A 20,549-nucleotide genomic window follows, 5' to 3' on the forward strand; every position below is an offset into this window, starting at 1 on the left:
GGATGGGAAAGGTGGAAATGCCGGTACTACACATCCTATGTGTTGTCCAGCAGCCACTTCCCCCATGCCGCCTTCCCGTGGCTAGACAGCCGAAATTGGGTGTCCAGCCGCAAATGCAGGGCGGCTGAAACATGGAGAAGACGATCCCCTCCGCACTTCTCCTGCCCTGCATTGTATAGGGTATTTTTGGAGGTGGCCACCTATCCAGATAGGATTGCACCCTCCACCTCACAACAAACTTGTGAATTAGGTTAGGCTGAGAGATAATGACTGCCTCAAGGTCATGCAGTAAGCTTTGTGGCTGCACAGAGATTTCAACCCAGGTCTCCCCAGTCTAAGTCCAACACTCAAACACTACATGACACTAGCTTGTCACAATGAAGCATGAAATAAAAGCCCTCTACTATACCTTGCAATTTCCTGGTGATAGTCATAGTTCTCATCTTCCTCCAACCACTCCACTGCTCCAGTGGTTGGATTGGCTCTTCCACAGAAAACTTTCATGATTGTCTTGCTTCGTTATTGTGAAGAAACTTTTTTATTCAGATGTGCTCCAAACTTTGACACATGATCAGAAACCTATTGCAAAAAAAAAAAAAGGTGCCATTTAGAAAATTATGTGTGCAACACTATACTGTCATAGTTAACAACAGTAAGTCATGAATGCCTCTGCCGTGGGAATTAGCCAAAAGTCACCATAAGGGCATGCATGTGTATGCTGGAAATATGGTCTGCCCTTTAACAAGTAGCATGTGGAGCTGACTGATGTCATCTCACAGGGTGCATTTAACTTGCATGTAAACTGCATGACTATGGCCCGGTTTGCATGTCACAGTAACTCAGAATATTTTTAGTGGAAGCAGCTAAATAAATCACAGACATTCTGTCTGTGGTTTACTTAGCACTATGTATGAACGCGGAACTCTGGCTTGTCTATCTCACAACAAGCCAGAGAAATAACACACAGTGTGTTCCTGCGTTATTTCTCTGGCTTGTCAGATAACGTGGTCGCAAACCATTTATGGTTTGAAAAGCCAAAACCAGCACCTTAAATTGGGCCCAGAAACGAAGAGGTAGCCAATACAGAACAGGAGTACTATGTAAACACTTAGCTCCCACAAGCGTTCCAGCTGCTACAAGTTGCAGACTCTGAATCATCTTCAAAGGCAGCCCTACCTAGAGCACATTACAGTAATCTAACCTGGATGTAAGCAATGCACATGTCAGTGTGGCTAGGTCAGCTTTCTCTAGAAAAAGTTATCTAGTGCTAAACTTGAGCCTAAGGAGACCCTGGTTCAAAATTCCACTCTACTATGAAGTTCACTGAGTGACCCTGGACCAGCCACTCTCAGCCTAACCTACCACACTGGGTTATTGTGAGGATTCAGCTGGGGAGGGTGGGAGGAGAATATGTATGCTGTTTCCAGGCTTCTTGGAAGAAGGGTGGGATAAATGTAACACCAAGTCAATTTAGACAACGCACACAACCATGGAGAATTGTCACCGAGAACTCCATGGGAGGCCAGTCAATTATCATCCAACGATAATTCTTTCTGTGCATTTTTGAACCCTGATGTTGATATACTTATGCATCATTAAGGGCCGCTTTCTTTGATTCCACCCACCCAACAGCTAGGACCAGGCCACACATTCCTCCCTTCCCTTTGGGGGCTTCTTTGCACAGGCGAATCAGACATCTCTAGATTCCACAGCACACCCAAACCGTTTGTGAGCAAGGCGAGGAAGCATTCACAACTCAGAAACGCTCTGCAGATGCTCAGAGACACCTTGGCTGTAGGCTAGGAATAGAAGGGAATTCTGTCACCAGCAAGAGGGGTGGGAAGGAAGGTAAGGAACTCTACGTATGCTCACGAGCATTTCAAAGCCACCTTTTTTCTGGGTGGAGATCTTGGCACCACTTTATCGGTAGAAAGGCAGGGTACAAATCAAAGAAACAAATAGCCTTTTCATGTTTTCCCTTCTTTCTTTTTTGGGATGGCTCTTTCCCCTGCATGGAACTCTGCCCATGCCCATGGGCCCTTGGTCTGAAAGGCTGCTTGCCCTGCGGGGAGAAAAGGGGCACATGAACTCTGCCCATGCCCATGGGCCCTTGGTCTGAAAGGCTGCTTTCCCTGCGGGGAGAAAAGGGGCACATGAACTCCACACATGCTCAGAGGCACTCCGCGCCAGGCTCCCTATAAGGCGCTAAAAGCCTGCTGACCCGACTCTCCCGCACGCCGCCTCAGGGTCGCCGACTGGGCAAACGGCGCCTGTCAGCCGAGCCGGTCCAGGTCCACCAGGCCGAGACCAGCCGCTCCGTACCTCAGTCGGCCTCCCGCCTGCCAATCAGCACTCGCCTCACGCGCTGGGCGCCGCCATCTTCCCAGGATGCAACGCGCGAAGGGGGGCGACACCTTCACCCTTACAGCTTTAGCCGCGCAAGAGAACAGGGAGGCCAAAGAGGTGTAGAAAAACAATCCAACACTTCCGGTTAGGATTAGATTCCTCCATACGCGGGGCAAGAGTGGTGGTGGTGGTACAGAGAAATTAGTGTTAAAAGCTAAACAACACAGGGCCAGGCACAGATACAATAGATTTAGGGCGCAATCCCATGCATGTTTAGACAGAAAAAGGTCCGACAGCTCCCAGCATTCCCCTGCCATCAGGCTGGCTAGGAAATGCTGGGAGTTGTAGGACTTTTTCTTTTTTTACTGTCTAAATATGCATAGGATTCCACCCTTAAGCTACATACCTGGAGAGCCAGCGTGGTGTAGTGGCCAGAGTGTTGGACTGGGAGTTGGGAGATCTGGGTTCTAGGCCCCGCTCCGGTGTGGAAGCTCAGTGGATGACTTTGGGCCACTCACAGACTCTCAGCCCAACCTACTTCACAGGGTTGTTGTTGTGAGGATAAAATGGAGAGGAGGAGGAGGAGGATAATGTAAGCTGCCTTGGGTTCCTTGCAAGAGGAAATAAGGCGGGATATAAATGCAATAAATAAATAAATAATAAATAAATAAATAAGCCCCGTTGAACTTAATGAGACTTATTTCTGAATGGACATGTATAGGATTGTGCTTTAAGGTTGGCAGCCTATGCATGCTTACCTGGGAGAAAGTCTCATTAAACTCAGTGAGGCTTACTTCTGAGAGACATGCATAGGACTGTGCTGTTACAACATTTATATCTCGCCTTTCCTAAAAAGTTCAAGGAAGCAAAAAATACAAATACAAATTCAGTCAAAATGCAAAACAAAATTCCAAATGAGCTGCAATTAAACAACTTGGGCCAGGATACCTGAGGGAGCGCCTTCTCTCTTACCAAACTGCCCGATCACTGAGGTCATCAGAGGGTATGTTCCTGGTGGTTCCACATGGAGCTAAGGCGTAAATGGAGTCCACCCGGGGAAGAGCTTTCAGTGTGGTGGCTCCCCTCCTATGGAACTCCCTGCCTCTGGATGTCAGGCAGGCACCAACACTGGGCTGTTTTCAGCACCTCCTGGAAAACGCTCTTTTCCAGGAAGCCTTCCTTGGTTAACCAGTGTTGGCTTCATTGGCCCTGTTTTTTTAAAGAATAATCTTAATATAATGTTCTTTCCCCCCCCCCTTTTGTTCATTTTATCCCTTGTTGTTCATCGCTCCAGAATCTGTTTAGATGTGGAGCGGTACACAAATGCTGTAAATAAAAAAATTAAGATTAAAAACAGGAAGCAACAGCCATCAAATATATTGTTTACATATATAATATAAAACCGCACATGAGCCCAGACGTCTCGCTAGGCGCCCAGACTGCTGCTCCTCGAGGGACACTGTGTTTGCGTCATTGGCGGAGGCGGAGCGACGAGTGTACGTCAGGAGGCCGCAGCGAATCCCAATCAATGGGTGGAGTTTGGGCGGGGGGGGTGGAGTGTGTCTGTTCGGCTCTCCTTCCCGCCGTCCCTTGCGCACAGTGCGGCCTGGTCTGGTTGCCATGGAGCGCCCCGCGGTGCTTCGCGTGAAGAGGAAGCGCGGCGGGCCTGTGCCGGCCGATGCTTTGGTCTTGGCTTGCAAGCGGCTCCGGACTGGGGAAGGCGCCGGCAGCGCCGCCGTCGCCTCCTCCGGCAAGGATGAAGTGGAGAAGAAGCTCTTCACGCTGGTGGCCACCGTGGCCTCGGAGGTAAGGTCGGGAAGGCGGCTTTGTGGGGGTGCGGTGGGGTGCGATGCGCTGGGCCGGGCCGGGCCGCTTCCGCTCTTCTTCGACTGCTTGAGCCTTCCTCAACCAATTTCCCTCCAAATGTGTTGGACTTCAACTCCCATCAGCCCCAGCCAGGATGGCCAATGGCCAGGGATGCTGGGAGTTGTAGTCCAAGACATCTGGAGGGCCCCAGGTTGGGGAAGGCTATTTGCTCTGTATTCACAGATACAATAGATGGATCTGAGGCGTCAGAAACAGCCATTACCGAAAAAATAAAAATAGTCGTAACTACAGACTGACGTAGGTTAGTTAACAAGTTTTAGGAAAGCCGGTTTTAATCAGCTCAGAACCATGATCAGTAAGGTCCCATGGCAAGCGACGCTAACGAGAAAAGGAGTCCCGAGATGGGTGGGAGCTTATAAAAAAGGAAATTCTCAAGGCACAATCACAAGCAATTCCAACAAGAAGAAAAGGCGGAAGACAGCAGAAGAAGCCAGTGTGGCTCCACAAAAAGCTTAGCGATGACCTGAAAACAAAAAAGGACACATATGGGAAGTGGAAGAAAGGCCAAGCTACGGAGGAAGAGTACGGGCAGGTAGCACAGAATTGCAGGGATGGCGTCAGGAAGGCTAAAGCTGAGAACGAGCTGAGGTTAACGAGGGATGCTAAAAGCAGCAAAAAGGCTTTCTTCAGCTACGTGCATAGTAAAAGGCAGAGGAAAGAAATGGTGGTTCAGCTATTAAATAAGGATGGCAAAACGATAACAGATGACAAAGAAAAGTCAGAGGTGCTCAATTCCTGCTTTGGCTCAGTCTTCTCCCAAAAGAGGGTCTATGACCCCCCTGGCAAAGGTGAAGTACAGGCTGAAGGGGCAGGATTGCAGCTTGAGATCGATGGGCATGTGGTCAAGGAACACCTAATTACTTTGAATGAGTTTAAAACTCCAGGGCCAGATGAACTGCACCCTAGAGTAATAAAGGAACTGGCAGAAGAACTCTCAGAACCACTGTCTATTCTCTTCGAGAAATCATGGAGGACGGGGGAAGTGCCAGATGACTGGAGGAGGGCTAATGTTGTCCCTATCTTCAAAAAAGAGGAACCTGGGAACTACAGACTAGTCAGTCAGACATCAATCCCTGGGAAAATTCTGGAGCAGATGATAAAGCAATCCATCTGGAAGCACCTTGAAAACAATGCAGTGATTACTCGAAGCCAACATGGATTTGTCAAGAACAAATCCTGCCATACGAATCTGATCTCACTTTTTGATCAAGTAACTTCCCTTGTGGACTGTGGGAACGCTGTGGACATAATATACCTTGACTTCAGCAAAGCTTTCAACAAAGTGCCCCATGATATCCTGATGAGCAAACTAGCTCAAAGTTGGCTAGATGAAACAATGATCCGGTGGATCCACAGTTGGCTACAGAATCGGACTCAAAGAGTGCTTATCAATGGGATCTTCTCAAACTGGGGAGAAGTAATGAGCAGGGTACCACAGTGCTCACTCCTGGGCCCAGTGCTCTTCAACATTTTTATTAATGACTTGGAGGAGGAGGTACAGGGAATGCTGATCACATTTGCAGATAACACAAAATTGGGCGGGATAGCTACTACTTTGGAAGGCAGTAATAAAATTCAAAGTGATCTGGATAGACTGGAGCGCTGGGCAGAAAACAACAGAATGACATTTAATAGGGATAAATGCCAAGTTCTGCACCTAGGAAAAAGAAACCAAATGCACAGTTACAAGATGGGGGATACGTGGCTCAACAACACTACAAGCGAGAAGGATCTTGGAATTGTTGTCGATCACAAGCTGAATATAGCCAACAATGTGATGTGGCTGCAAAAAAGGCAAATGCTCTTTTGGGCTGCATTAATAGAAGCATAGCTTCCAAATCCTGGGAAGTACTAGTTCCCCTCTACTCAGCACTGGTTAGGCCTGTGTCCAGTTCTGGGCACCGCACTTTAAGAAGGATGCAGACAAGCTGGAGAGGGTTCAGAGGGAGGGCAACAAAAATGATCAGGGGACTGGCTACAAAGCCCTATGAAGAGAGACTGAAAGAACTGGGCCTGTTTAGCCTTGAGAAGACTAGGATAGTGCTCTTCAAGTACTTGAAAGGTTGTCCCTGAGAGGAAGGCCAGGATCTCTTCTCGATCATTCCTGAGCGCGAGACACGGAATAATGGGCTCAAGTGACAGAAAGCCAGATTCCGGCTGACCTTCAGGAGAAAGTTCCTGACTGTTAGAGCAATACGACAATGGAACCAATGACCTAGGGAGGTGGTGGGCTCTCCCCCACTGGAGGCATCCAGGACGAGGCAGGACAGCCATCTGTCAGGGATGCTCTGACTTGGATTCCTGCATTGACTAGGGGCTTGGACTCAATGGCCTTGTAGGCCCCTTCTAACCCTACTATTCTATGATTCTGTGAACAACACAACCTATGCATATGACTTCAGAAGACAGTCCCACTGTGTTCAACGAGGTAGTGAAGGCTGTCGTTTAGACACCTTATGCTTAGTGGGACTTACTTCTGAGTAGATATGTCTAGGATTGCACTTCTAAGGGCGCAATCCTATGCATGTTTGGACAGAAAAAAGCCCTACAACTCGGAATGTTAGGAGTGGAAGGACTTTTTTTTTTGTCTAAGCATGCATAGGATTGCAGCCTAAGAATTGCAGAAATCAGTGGGTTGTATCCAGTGTAAGTCTAACTGAAGTGCCATTCATTTCAATTTTTGATAGACTCAAACTTTTGATAGACTCAAAATAGGTCTATCATTGGATACAGCCCCATATTGGTAGTCCTCCAACTATTTCCCAAATGTTGTGATTTTAGAAGCAGATGAGGAATAAGAGCTGAATCTCAATAATTCAGCTTTACTCCCTTCTTTAATCCTTTTCTTAAATTGATAGAATTAGAGGAAATATTTTTTAAATCATTAATTTGAGCCTTGTTTAATTTTGCTATATTGCAGGAGGAAATCTAACTGAAACACTTGCCAGCCAAAGCTTAATATTGTCATTACTTTATTAGCTGCTTTTCTGCTGAAAGCCCCCCAAAGCAGCTTACAACATACAATAAGTTATCAGGTATATGTATAGAGGAAAAAATTGCATATAGTGACGTCAAATAGCCATGAAATGCAAAAGCCACTATATGTGATAATTAGTAATAACACTTATTGTTTATATAGCATTTTCAAGTTTTCAAAGTGCTTCATGTCCATTATTTACTTGCAATCCTTAAAACAACCATGTAAGGTACGTCAGTGTTGTTAGCATTATTATCCTCTATATCGCAGATGGGAGTGCTGAGTCAGAGAGTGGCTTGCCACCTTGTGAGTTCATGACAGGCAGGGTTCATACTGATGGCTGTATATTGTGCTCTTTTTTCTTTTTTAAGAGAACAAGCTTCTAAGGCATGACTTGAACTTGCTGCTTTTTTGCTTCAGAATGAGCCTGTTCGGAAGTACATACAAGAAGCTCTTACCAAAGGCAAAGCAACCCAGCTCCTGCGACCTTCGCTAGGAAGTGCCCAGAGAGTAATTCAGGACCTTCGCTCTTCCAAGCAGGCCATAAGGCAAGAAAGCCGCTACCGCCTAATTGCCAGCCACCGTCCAAATCTCAGTGATGGTGAAAGTGGTGTTCTTGATGCGAATGGAGAGGAGTTGAATGAAAGCAATCAGTTGGGCTCTGGAGCAAAAAAAGACGCTTCTCAGAAAGAAAGTTGTGGTACCTCAGACCGCTTTGGAGAATTTCAGTTGCTTGATATTGTACAAGAGGAGGAGGTGGAAAAAGATGCTTTGCAGGTTGGTATTGAGCCTGAGTGGTCAGATGTCTGAATTAAACTGTAGAAAGCCAAAGGCTTATACAAAGATACCAGCTCAATTCAGCTATCACACCAGAGCATGTATTGGGCTACTCACAGTTTAGAATCCAAACCATTTTGATCTTGCAAATGTTTGGGCAAAGCATAGTGTAGAGTAACCTTCCCCAATGTGGTACCCTGCAGATGTTTTTGACTACAACTCCCAGAATTCCTGATAGTTGGCCATGCTAGCTGGACGGCACCAGATTGGGGAAAGCTGGTTTAGAGCTTCTCTGTGTCTGCTCATCACAAGGGAAGCAGCTGTCATGACTATAGGTTGTAAACTCAGAATTCATACCAAACCATTCACAAACTGGTTTGCAATCCTACTTTTAAACTGCGGTGTTTGATTGTAGGTTGTCTGGAAGTTTGAGCATGTTATGAGCACTTTTTTGTTTGGCCAGGGATTTGGTGACCTGAATGAACTTACTGTTTTTGTTCTGCAAAGCCAGAAGTTCAGAGTGTGTCTTCTTGACAGTTGGTTCTTAATGTGAAAATTCTGTACTTGCACCTTTGCTCACCACTAGATGCCAGCATTTGAATGCAGTGCTGAATACCCCCGCCCCCTGCAATTCCTATATCACCATAAAAGCAGATTTTAGCATATGTTTTCATGGACTAGAGCTTACGTCATCAGATTATTAAGTGTTGTTCTCAGTTTTGTCAGATATATACATGGAATCAGAATGGGGGGGGGGTAGAAATGGTGGGGTTGAAAGGCCATGGAATGCAGGAGGTATAGCCTGTGATACCACAGTTACAAATGCTATTTATGCTGACAGGAAGCCTGACTTGGAGCTAATAACCAAGCGTCATGTTTCCTGGTGCCCTTTATCAAGGCATCGCTAGCCCAAAACAGATTTTCATAATTTTAGTTCATTTGTTGCCAGATGACTAAAGTTCACGTGATTTAACTTTGTTGGTTTTCATTGAGGGGGATTCACATTTTAGCAGGAAAATACCCACTACACAGTACTCTGTGTTATCCAGTTATGTCAACACAGTTTCTACTTATTAATTTTTGTAAACAAATTAAAAAGAGGGATAGTGGGAGGCAGATATTCTTGAGGTTTTTTTAAAGGGCTCGATATATTTTTTTCCTTCTTGTGTGTCAGTTTTAAATTGAGGATAATCAAATATGTAAAATATGACGTTGCCTTTTGTTCTTGCCATTAAACATCAGGAAGCTAACTTGGTAGGAAGAAACTAGTAATTTGGAAGTCCCATATTAGTTTGTCTGCTTTTCTTTTTAATGAGCTATGTATTCAGTGAGAAATGCCTGTAACACTTCTTCAATCTAACAGAAACCAGGTGATCCAGATGTGATTCTCTGCAATGCTGTAGAGATGATTCGTCAGCGTTTAACGATATCTGATAGTAGTAAAGAAGCACAGCACACCTCAAAGGAAGAAGACGAGTATGTTTATGATATCTACTATATGGAAACAGCATCCCCAGGCTGGATTGAGAACATATTGTCTGTACAGCCCTACACCCAGGATTGTGAACTGGTAAGCAAATGGAAAATAAGGCAAAATAAGTGAGAAGAGAGTAAGGTTGCAATCATATACACACTGACTTGGGATTAGTTTCTATTGATCTCAGTGAGTTTTTCTGAGAAGAGACATGCATCTCATTGACTTTGAAATAAATGTGGCTTTTCTAACAGCCAGTACAGCAAATTCAACCTAGGTTCATTGGAATTAACAGGAAAAACTGCCTATATATTTTTTCACCCTGTTCGTAATAGTGACTGTTTCTTTTGTTTATACACAATTTGGTTAACACTGCTCTCTGCAAGTGTCAGAAATAATACATTTGTACTTCAGACATTGGCGATAGTTTGACTTTTTCCACAGCTGGAACACATTTTTGCAGTTACCTTAACTTTCTAATGGATATTTTAACTGTTTATCATGCCTAAGCACAGTGGATGGTCTACTGACTCACAGGAGTATCCAGACTTTTAGGTTACTTCCATGACTGATAGCACACAATTCAAGACACTGGTTAGTAGAAAAATCTGAACTAATATTTTTGCATACGTCAGTTCGTTACAGCCAGCACAGAGCTAGCCATGCCATATAAAATGTTGACGTGTGGAATGATTTCCATACTATGTTTGAACCAGTATCAGGTTCAGGAAGGGACCATTTGGAATGGCGGACAGGAACATTTCTGCTTTCTGGTAAGCCATATACAAGGCAGAATGGAATATGTGGGATTTACCACATACTTTAACTCTTAGATTGAGGGAGGGGAATTTTGACGGGTAGCCAGGATGGTTTTCTGTGCTCACAAAACAAAAGCTTTATTTACTAAATGCTTAAAGACACAAACATTTTTCCACATACACACACATAGCTTTAGTAGATACAAAGCAAAAAGTTACAGGAACCATCACTCTTTCCTCTGTTTTCTTTCATTTGTGGTGTCCAGTTTATATTTTATTTCATATTGGACAAGTGAACTGCAATGGTGACTTTTTTTTTCTGAAAACGCCTTTTGGTGTTGACATACAGGTAGATGAAGATCGCATCTCTGAAGAAATATATGAGGATGAGGATGATGAGAACAATGAGAACAACTGGCGCAATGACTACCCAGACGAAGATGAATTTCTTCCTGAAGATGAAGATGGTATTTGTTGTGATAGGCAAAGCCACTTGATTAATAGCATTATCAAATAATATCACTTCCACTAGGCACAAATAGGTGGTAACACAATGCTCAGTTCTAACCCACCAGTTTCACCTGGAGAAAGAGCAGCCCATGGACCAGGAAGAAAAGCCTTAATGGGCCAGATAGGAGTTATTGGCTCTCCTGGGAAATGCACAGGTCCAACTTAAGCAAGTAACCGTTTTTAGAGGGGTAGCTGCATTAGTCTGTTGCAGACAACCCCCCCCCCCACACACACACACATTCTTCCGTGTGTGTGTGTATATAGATATCTATATGTCTGTAACAGGAGAATGCTTCATGCATCTGATACAATAGGCTGCAGTTCGTGAAAGCGTATGCCAGAAGTCTGTTGGTCTTTAATATGCCACAAGATGTTGTTTTTGAGCAAGTAGTGGAAAGGACATGAAATACAATGCTCTGGGTGTCCATACGATTTGACCCATGCACAGTCATAATTTGTAAAATGTTTCCCCGTGGTTCTAAATCAATTCTGTTTTGCTCTAGAATCGGAGCATGGGAGCATGAGTGATGAAGAGAGTGGATATATCAGGAGAACGTGGGAGAAATATCAGCCTGATGTCCTACAGGAGTTTGAATACGATGGGTTGCAGGAGCTAGATTCCGAGTAGTACACTGTGAACATTAGTACCTAGAAGACACATTCTGTGTTATGTGGCCTTGGAAGACCATGGTGTTACAACCTCACTGGTCATGTCACTTACATACAATAAATGTTGTGTCTCTTGCTTATGGAAGCCTTGATGACAACAGTCAACTCAAGGGTAAGCAGAATGCTTATATTTCTTAAGTGGAGTAATCTAATCACTGTTCTTGCAACTGTTTTGTCTCTGTATTTACCATGTATGTACCATGTTGAAATGGTTGAAGGCTGCAGTTGAAGTTAAACCTGGGGATTTCAAGAAGAAATCCCTTCCTCAAAGAAATGTCTTAGTTTTTCGGGTTACTACAAAACTGGAAATGACAAAAAGCAGGCAAAAGATGTATAGTTTGAACAACTCTTGCAAGGTTTGTCTCTCCTGTTGTAAACAAATCTGAAAGAAACCCATGACTTATACTGTGTGTGTTTTTGATCTTTGCACTTTAGTATTACTGGACTGCCAAGTAATATACAGTTTTTTAATATGTAAATAAAAGGCACTTTTTTCTTCAATTGTTTTGAGTATTTGTCTGTGTGATGGGGGTGGTGTACACAGGGCTCTTACCTGTTGATATTTTAAGTAGTTGGATTACTGGAAACCTGTGTCCTTGCTGTGGGAGGCTGTGTGGATCCAGAATTGGCCTTGACAGCCACCTGCAGACCCACTGTTAAGACTCTACCCGTGGAAGACAATCTTACTTGGTCACGAGTGATAGCCATGATTCCAGTGAGAACTTCAAAAACATACTTTACAAGCTTCAGACCAGCCTTCCCCATCCTAGTGCCCACCAGATGTTTTAAACTACTCCTATGAGAGCCAGCATTCAGGCTAATTGTGGATCAGCTGGTAGAGAACACCAACTTTCTTGAGGCCTTGTCTCTGCCTCAAAATAATCCAACCTTCCTCAACATGGCACACTCCAGATGTTTTAACTATGACTCCCATTAGCCCTGGCCATTAGCCATGTTGGCCAGAGCTGATAGGAGTTGTCCAAAACATCTGGAGGGTACCATATTCAGGACGTCTGGCATAATCCTAAATGCTTGTATTCAGAAGTATATCTCACTGTGTTCATTCGGGCTTATTGGGTGTATTGAGGATTTCTGCCTCGGGCCTGTTCGAAATATTCACATTTGCCATATCCAGTGCTGCGCTTATTGTAAGAGCACAGCAGCACCTGCTGTCTTACCTTGGTCCTCTAGCTCCTCTGCAATCTTCGTCCCTGTGTTTTTCTTATGATGGAATCACTGCAGTTCTGTTTGGATGCAGTGTAATTTAATGATAACAGAGAACTCATTAAGCATCCATGCACTCAGTACATTCAGAGGACTCTGGCATAAAATATGCTGCACAAGGACATATGCTCGGCCCTCATGCTGGTGGCTGTACTAACTACCGTTTAACTACTTCATATATAATCTGGGCTATAAAGTGCATGAGGTATTTTCTTACAAACAGTACTTTTTCCTACAATAACCTCTGGTACTAATTACTACCCCTTCATGGATCACTGCCTTGTTGTGGCGAAGGGGCTTGCGTAACTCAGTGAAGCCATAAGCTATGCCGTGCAGGGCCACCCAAGACAGACAGGTCATGGCAGAGAGTTCTGACAAAATGTGGTCCACTGGAGAAGGAAATGGCAACCCACTCCAGGATTCTTGCCAAGAAAACCCCATGGAACGTATCACAAGGCTAAAAGATATGACGCCGGAAGATGAGCCCCTCAGGTCGGAAGGTGTCCAATATGCTACTGGGGAAGAGCAGAGGGTATTTCCAAGTAGCGCCAGAAAGAGTGAAGTGGCTGGGCCAAACCCGAAAGGACACTCGGCTGTGGATGTGTCTGGTGGTGAAAAGAAAATCCGATGCTGTAAAGAACAATATTGTTTAGGAACCTGGAATATCAGATCAATGAATCAAGGTAAGCTGGAGGTGGTCAAACATGAGATGGCAAGATTGAACATTGACATCTTGGGAATCAGCGAACTAAAATGGACAGGCATGGGCGAATTTAATTCAGGTGACCATCATATCTACTATTGTGGGCAAGAATCCCTTAGAAGAAATGGAGTAGCACTCATAGTCAACAAAAGGGTGGGAAAAGCAGTCCTGGGGTACAATCTTAAAAATGATAGAATGATCTCAGTACGAATCCAAGGCAAACCATTCAACATCACAGTAATTCAAGTCTATGCCCCAACCACTGAGGCCGAAGAAGCTGAGGTTGATCGGTTCTATGAAGACCTACAACACCTTCTAGAACTAACACCAAAAAAAGATGTCCTCTTCATCATAGGGGATTGGAATGCTAAAGTAGGAAGTCAAGAAATCACCGGGATAACAGGCAGGCATGGCCTTGGTGTACAAAATGAAGCAGGACAAAAGCTAATAGAGTTTTGCCAAGAGAACATGCTGATCATAGCAAACACTCTTTTCCAACAGCACAAGAGGCGACTCTACACATGGACGTCACCAGATGGTCAATATCGAAATCAGATTGATTATGTCCTTTGCAGCCAAAGATGGAGAAGCTCCATACAGTCAGTAAAAACAAGACCTGGAGCTGACTGTGGCTCAGATCATGAGCTGCTTCTTGCAAAATTTCGGCTTAAATTGAAGAACGTCGGGAAAACCACTAAACTGTTCAGGTATGACCTAAATCATATCCCTTATGAATATACAGTGGAGGTAAGGAATAAATTTCAGGGATTAGACCTGATAGACAGAGTGCCTGAGGAACTATGGATGGAGGTCCGTAACATTGTTCAGGAGGCAGCAACGAAATCCATCCCAAAGAAAAAGAAATGCAAGAAAGCCAAGTGGCTGTCTGATGAGGCTTTACAAGTAGCTCACGAAAGAAGGGAAGCGAAAGGCAAGGGAGAAAGGGGAAGATATACCCAACTGAATGCAGAGTTCCAGAGAATAGCAAGGAGAGACAAGAAGGCCTTCTTAAATGAACAATGCAAAGAAATCGAGGAAAACAACAGAATGGGAAAGACTAGAGATCTCTTCAAGAAAATTGGAGATCTCAAGGGAACGTTTTGTGCAAAGACGGGCATGATAAAGGACAAAGAAGGCAGGGACCTAACAGAAGCAGATGAGATTAAGAAGAGGTGGCAAGAATACACAGAAGAACTATACAGGAAAGATCTGAATGTCCCTGATAGCCATGATAGTGCGGTCACTGAACTTGAGCCGGACATCCTCGAGAGTGAAGTCAAGTGGGCCTTAGGAAGCATTAGTAACAACAAAGCTAGCGGAGATGACAATATTCCAGCCGAGCTATTTAAAATCCTAAAAGATGATGCTGTTAAAGTGCTGCTTTCAATATGCCAACAAATCTGGAACACTCAACAGTGGCCACAAGACTGGAAAAGGTCAGTTTACATTCCAATTCCAAAGAAGGGCAACTCCAAAGAGTGTTCAAACTACCGCACAATTGCGCTCATTTCACATGCCAGCAAGGTGATGCTCAAAATCCTACAAGCTAGGCTTCAGCAGTATGAGAACCGAGAACTACTGGAAGTACAAGCTGGGTTTAGAAGAGGCAGAGGAACTAGAGATCAAATCGCCAACATTCGCTGCATCATGGAGAAAGCAAGAGAATTCCAGAAAAACGTCTATTTCTGCTTCATTGACTACGCTAAAGCCTTGGATTGTGTGGATCACAACAAACTGTGGCAAATTCTTAAAGTGATGGGAGTACCAGACCACCTTACCTGTCTCCTGAGAAACCTGTACGAGGGTCAAGAAGCAACAGTAAGAACCAGACATGGAACAACCGATTGGTTCAAAATTGGGAAAGGAGTACGACAAGGCTGCATATTGTCACCCTGCTTATTTAACTTATATGCAGAGTACATCATGAGAAATGCCGGGTTGGATGAATCACAGGTCGGAATTAAGATTGCTGGGAGAATTATCAACAACCTCCGATATGCAGACGATACCACCCTAATGGCAGAAAGCGAAGAGGATCTCAAGAGCCTCTGGTTGAGGGTGAAAGAGGAGAGTGCAAAAGCTGGTTTGAAACTCAACATTAAAAAAACTAAGATCATGGCATCTGGCCCCATCACTTCCTGGCATATAGAAGGGGAAGAAATGGAAGCAGTGACAGATTTTACTTTCTTGGGCTCCAAGATCACCGCAGACGGTGACTGTAGCCATGAAATTAAAAGACGCTTGCTCCTTGGGAGGAAAGCTATGGCCAACCTAGACAGCATAGTAAGAAGCAGAGACATCACCTTGCCGACAAAGGTCCGTCTAATCAAAGCTATGGTTTTCCCAGTAGTAATGTATGGCTGTGAGAGCTGGACTATAAGGAAGGCTGAGCGCCGAAGAATTGATGCTTTCGAACTGTGGTGCTGGAGAAGACTCTTACGAGTCCCCTGGACTGCAAGGAGGTCAAATCAGTCCATCCTAAAGGAAATCAACCCTGAGTGCTCATTGGAAGGACAGATAATGAAGCTGAAGCTCCAATATTTTGGCCACCTAATGCGAAGAGAAAACTCCCTGGAAAAGACCCTGATGCTGGGAAAGACTGAAGGCAAAAGGAGAAGGGGACGGCAGAGGATGAGATGGCTAGATAGCATCACGGATGCAATGAATATGAACTTGAGCACGCTCCGGGAGAGAGCGCAGGACAGGAAGGCCTGGCGTGCTATGGTCCACGGGGTCACGAAGAGTCGGACACGACTGAACGACTGAACAACAACAACAACAACTAATTACTAGTGCTGTGGGCCACCATTTTATCTGGACTTGAAGGATTAGCTAAATCCACAGAGCAGGCTCATTGATGGCTATTAGCTACAATCCCTAAAAGTGGAGCTTCATGTTCAAAAGCAGCATACCTGATTACCAAAAAGGAGATGCCTTTTGTTCTGGATTTCTTTAAGCAGAAGGATGCAAATTCTCGACTGTGGCAGCATGACACTTTATGTTTTGGATGACCTCAGCCAGTGATTCTGTAGACATGAGGAGGCCTTCCCCCTCAACACCTATAGGCAGATGTAGATCCATGAGGCCAGTAATATGTAGTTAAGTCCTCCTAACTTCTCTTTTCACACATAAGGAAAATGAAATGTATATCATTGGAAGTTTCCTTGATACTTTTTCCTGAGGAAATTCCTCAGTTTTATCAGACATGAAGAATGGTTGAAAGAGGGCAGTAGGGTGGATCTTCAGCGATGCTTACTTTATTTGCGTATTACAGTGGAGAGCAAATTGTGCCTCTCCAGATATTGTTGGACCTTAACTCCCATCAACCCTAACCAACACAGCCAGTGGTGAGGGAAGATGGAAGTTACAGTCCAACAACATCTGGAGGGCCACACATTCCCATCCCAGGGTATTAGTTTTTCAGCTTTACCTATCACCTGTGAACTGCTGTCAGTGAACTCTTAATAGGTAAGCGACTATTGTCTCCTATGTAGCCCCCCGGTAGTAATTGGCTACCCTAGATGGAAACAGGATGTAAAATAGGATAGAATGAAAAGAAACCCAGTAGCAATTGCACCATTTATACAGAAGGTGGCAATGCCAACAACCGATATGTAGGGATGTATATAAGCTGGGATGTATATAAGCTGTTCTCAAGTTTAAGGAATGTTGACTGTCTCCATTCCTTCCTAGAACTAAGGGACTGTAATATTGGTTATTTATGATTGCATGGTTCCAAGAAACAAATCAAAGGAAACTGTTCTATCCTCCTTGCTTTAGCATTTATATTTTATTCAACTGGAGACCCAGCAGAAATATGCTAAAGCAGATGCAAACATTGCGATCTACAACAGTTGCTAGTTTGAAAGCTGAGAATAGTACCTGGGCCTTTATCACAGAGAACTGTTAGTATGGAATACTTAACTAAAATTCAAAATGCCACCTAAATCGCTTTCCATGCTTAATGGAGTTGTATTTCAAATCTCCGTTGCTGCCCTTTTTACAATGATCAGCCTGTGATTTGAAGGCATCTTTGGTATTGATGGAGCAGTACTAGCCCCCTTCCCATAGGAAGCTGCCTTATACTGAGTCAGACCTTGGTCCATCTAGCCCAGTACTGTCAACACTTGACTGGCAGCAATGGCTCTCCAGGGTTTGAGGCAGGCTTGTTTCCTAGCCTCACCTGGAGATGCCAGGGATTGAATCTGGAACCTTCTGCATGCAAAGCAGGGGCTCTACCACAGAGCTATGGCCCTTCCCCATCCCATACCTCTTTTCCGATTTATTATGCATGCATACAAAGTTAATGTGGCTAAGTAAAACATTTTCCTTCACAAACAAGAGTAGGAGCATCAGATTCTCATTGCTTTATTTCCACACAGTGGAAGTTTAATTCCTTCTCACCCCCCACCCAACTGTACAAACTGAAACTGTATAAAAGTAGCCACTGTTATAACCAAAGGGGCAGATCAGGAGCTCTTCAGTGTGGTCCTTCTATAAAACAAAATACATTTTAATCATAGACTGAAGTGTAGTAATAATCCAGAGAAAAGTTCACAAATGAGTGCTACTGTATTGCACACTGGAATTTAGGGGTTATGTTTATAAAGTCTCTCACAGATCACTGTTTTACTCTTCTGAAAATGAAAACTGCTAATGTATGTCAGTATAATCTAATTAACGAGCATTAGGAGAGATGGGGGTTGTGGCACACTTTAAAGGGGGTTGTTTAGTCTAGGGCTGACAAATCATTCTGTTAATCTAAATAGTAAGATACATCAGGGCTGTAAAGATTCAAAACAAGCCATTCAGATTTTCCACAGCTAAAAAAAACACCACTAAATTTCTAGACAAGCAGATCAGATTATAAATCGTCTATAACAAAGTACTAAAACTATACAGTAGACAAATTCCACTTCGTTTCCACAATGATGGCTTATTAATGCAAGTGTAAGTCCTTTTAGTTGAGTAGGAATTGAGTATTTGAATTTGTAGATTTGGACATTTTCCTCAAGCATCAGCTATATAGTTGCTGTTTTTATCAGGGCTGTGCACCACCGTATTTAAACTCATATCTAGACAACCATGTCATTTTGGGAATAGTTGTGTGTGTATGCAGGGTTAGTTAGTCATTCAAAAGTACCCAGGAATTCTATGGAAAGAGCATTATTCTAAACTAAACCCTTTAGCATTATTCTAAACTAAACCCTCAGGCTAAACTAAACTTTAGTTTAGCTTGAGCAATCACATTTTCATGATTTAACACTAGAAAATACTTGCCAGTTTGTTAGGCTGCAGGGAGTGATGTGAAACATGGCCCAGGCGGGATCTGAGTCACTTCAGGCTGGCTTTTAATTGGTACTGCCACCAGCAAGAAGGCACAGAGATACATTGCCTTAATGCATAGTTGCTCTCAGTTTCTGGTTTAGTACACCCACTGCATGTGATGGGAGGAGGATAAACCACATTGGAAAACTTGTGGGACAAACTGGTATTTGTAACAGTAAACAACATGCACAGGATGAAAGTTTCTTCCCCTACAGTTTTTCAGGGATGAGTCAAAAGTTAATTTCCCCCCCACTTGTATAGTGAACCATTTCTCACTTCCTTGCATCAACCTTCCTAGGAAAACAAAGAATTGTGCAACATTTCTACAGGAACTCAGCACATATGATCTGTAAGGGAAACAGCTATTTAAAAGGATCTCTTGTCACCTTTTTCTTACATACCAAACTAGCCAATTCCAGTAACGGTACTGCAAAACAGTTCTGATATATAAAGTCTTTAAAATATGTGAAGGGTGAAAAAGCATTAATTTGACTTTTCAATGGACTAATGGACCAGTCTCTGGTCTGACACATAAGGTTTTACCTTTTTTTGCTCTAATATTTCATCCTACTGTGTGGATTCCAATTTGAATTGTCCATTAAAAAAAAAAACTGACCAGCTTTTCCTTCAGCATAAACATCTTTGATTATGACTGTTTAATTAAAAAGAAACTGTTTTATTTGAAGGATGTGAGAGCTTCAGAACCTTAACTGCCATCCAGTGTGCTTTTTCCTCAAGGTACAAGAAGCTGATTGCTAATGGTGAAAAGCCAGCAAATTCTTCTATGCCACATTAAACCCCTTGATTCAATAGTTTGTCATGAACATCAGTCCACATAGGCCTATCTTGCACACAAATGACTGAATTGCTGATAGGTTGGGAGGATTGTTGGTGGCTTTAAACTCCAGTAGTTGGGAATTGAAATAAAAGTCTGTTTTCCATGCTGCCTAGTTCTCTGATGTGAACTTAATTTGATATCTGGGCTCTTCAATTAAGACATCAGTTTCATTGCTAAGAAACGTTTTTAGATGAGAATTCTGATGAGCTATGCCTGAGAAGACTGGCCTTAAAAAAACAAAACAAAAAACACAATACATAGATCATGACACAGTAAGATCTGGCAAGAATCCTGGTTTAGTAAGAATTCCAGACTCCAGTGATGCTTTCTGTCAGACCACCACCTCTTGACGGACAGTTTACCTTTCTAGTCACTTTTGCCTCTTTATTTAGACTTGATTTCTGGTTTTTCTTCCAAAGTATCCATTTCTGTCAGAACACAGTAACAAAGTAGTTGAGTGGCTCGAGTGACAGCATCTACAGAAGAGATAAAGGACACAGAATGAACCGGGTAATACTAGTTCAACATCAGATGGCTTAACTGGAATTAGGCTGACAGTCGAACCAGTGGTAAGAGATATAGGTTTATTTCTGTTATGCGTCTCCTGCTAACAGAGAGGCAAGGGTTCCTTTAGATAATCCTCACACACACACAGGTTTTGACTTTATCCCATAGTGGTGCCATATCTTCCAGCGAGTACCGGAAAGCTGGTGATATTCCCATCTTCCTTTACTAAATATAACTATTAATGTGCTGATATGAAATTAAAATGGATAAATCTGAACTGTGGTTGAAAAAGCAGAAAATATATATATGTATGTATGTATGTATGTATGTATATATGCGAGCACACAGGTTGGAATAACCTTGAGTTTCATACAGTGAAGACTTCAAGCGTAGCTGTATCAATACAGTGCATCAATATCACACAGCACAGAGTTAAACTACGGAATTCACTACTACAAGATGTAGTGATGGCTACCAATTTGGATGGCTTTAAAAGGGGGTTAGACACATTCATGGAGGTTAAGGCTATCAATGGCTACTAGTCCTGATGG

At 43.5% G+C, this 20,549-nt stretch overlaps 3 protein-coding genes across 14 annotated transcripts in view; 1 reads left to right on the top strand and 2 right to left on the bottom strand.

Moving 5' to 3' along the window:
• Positions 1 to 3,381, bottom strand: part of PRMT7 (protein arginine methyltransferase 7) — a 41,585-nt gene extending 38,204 nt beyond the window's left edge. For 6 of the 11 annotated variants that reach the window (XM_084812056.1, XM_084812067.1, XM_084812066.1 and 3 more), the window contains exons 1-2: positions 2,323 to 2,395; positions 410 to 579 (exon numbers count right to left, since the gene is read on the bottom strand). In XM_084812056.1, coding sequence (XP_084668182.1) covers positions 410 to 504 — 95 coding nt within the window. In that variant the 5' untranslated portion in view covers positions 505 to 579; positions 2,323 to 2,395. Of the gene's footprint in view, positions 1 to 409; positions 580 to 2,221; positions 2,396 to 3,318 lie in introns of those variants that run through there. The other 5 variants (XM_084812057.1, XM_084812065.1, XM_084812061.1 and 2 more) reach the window with 2 other exon arrangements.
• A 557-nt stretch (positions 3,382 to 3,938) lies between these two features.
• SLC7A6OS (solute carrier family 7 member 6 opposite strand) lies at positions 3,939 to 11,899 on the top strand. Its single transcript, XM_084812071.1, has 5 exons — positions 3,939 to 4,152; positions 7,631 to 7,987; positions 9,351 to 9,557; positions 10,569 to 10,686; positions 11,233 to 11,899. The coding sequence occupies exons 1-5, from the start codon at positions 3,967 to 3,969 to the stop codon at positions 11,355 to 11,357; spliced, it is 993 nt and encodes a 330-aa protein (XP_084668197.1). The 5' UTR covers positions 3,939 to 3,966; the 3' UTR covers positions 11,358 to 11,899.
• Positions 11,900 to 17,098: 5,199 nt separating this feature from the next.
• Positions 17,099 to 20,549, bottom strand: part of SLC7A6 (solute carrier family 7 member 6) — a 56,891-nt gene continuing 53,440 nt past the window's right edge. For both annotated transcript variants that reach the window (XM_084812068.1, XM_084812069.1), the window contains exons 10-11: positions 19,854 to 19,967; positions 17,099 to 17,819 (exon numbers count right to left, since the gene is read on the bottom strand). In XM_084812068.1, coding sequence (XP_084668194.1) covers positions 19,876 to 19,967 — 92 coding nt within the window. In that variant the 3' untranslated portion in view covers positions 17,099 to 17,819; positions 19,854 to 19,875. The remainder of the gene's footprint in view (positions 17,820 to 19,853; positions 19,968 to 20,549) is intronic.

The sequence above is a fragment of the Heloderma suspectum genome, chromosome 8 (assembly GCF_057233095.1).
Source record: "Heloderma suspectum isolate Gila_16-S chromosome 8, 16-S_ref, whole genome shotgun sequence".
Taxonomy (NCBI): Eukaryota; Metazoa; Chordata; class Lepidosauria; order Squamata; family Helodermatidae; genus Heloderma; species Heloderma suspectum.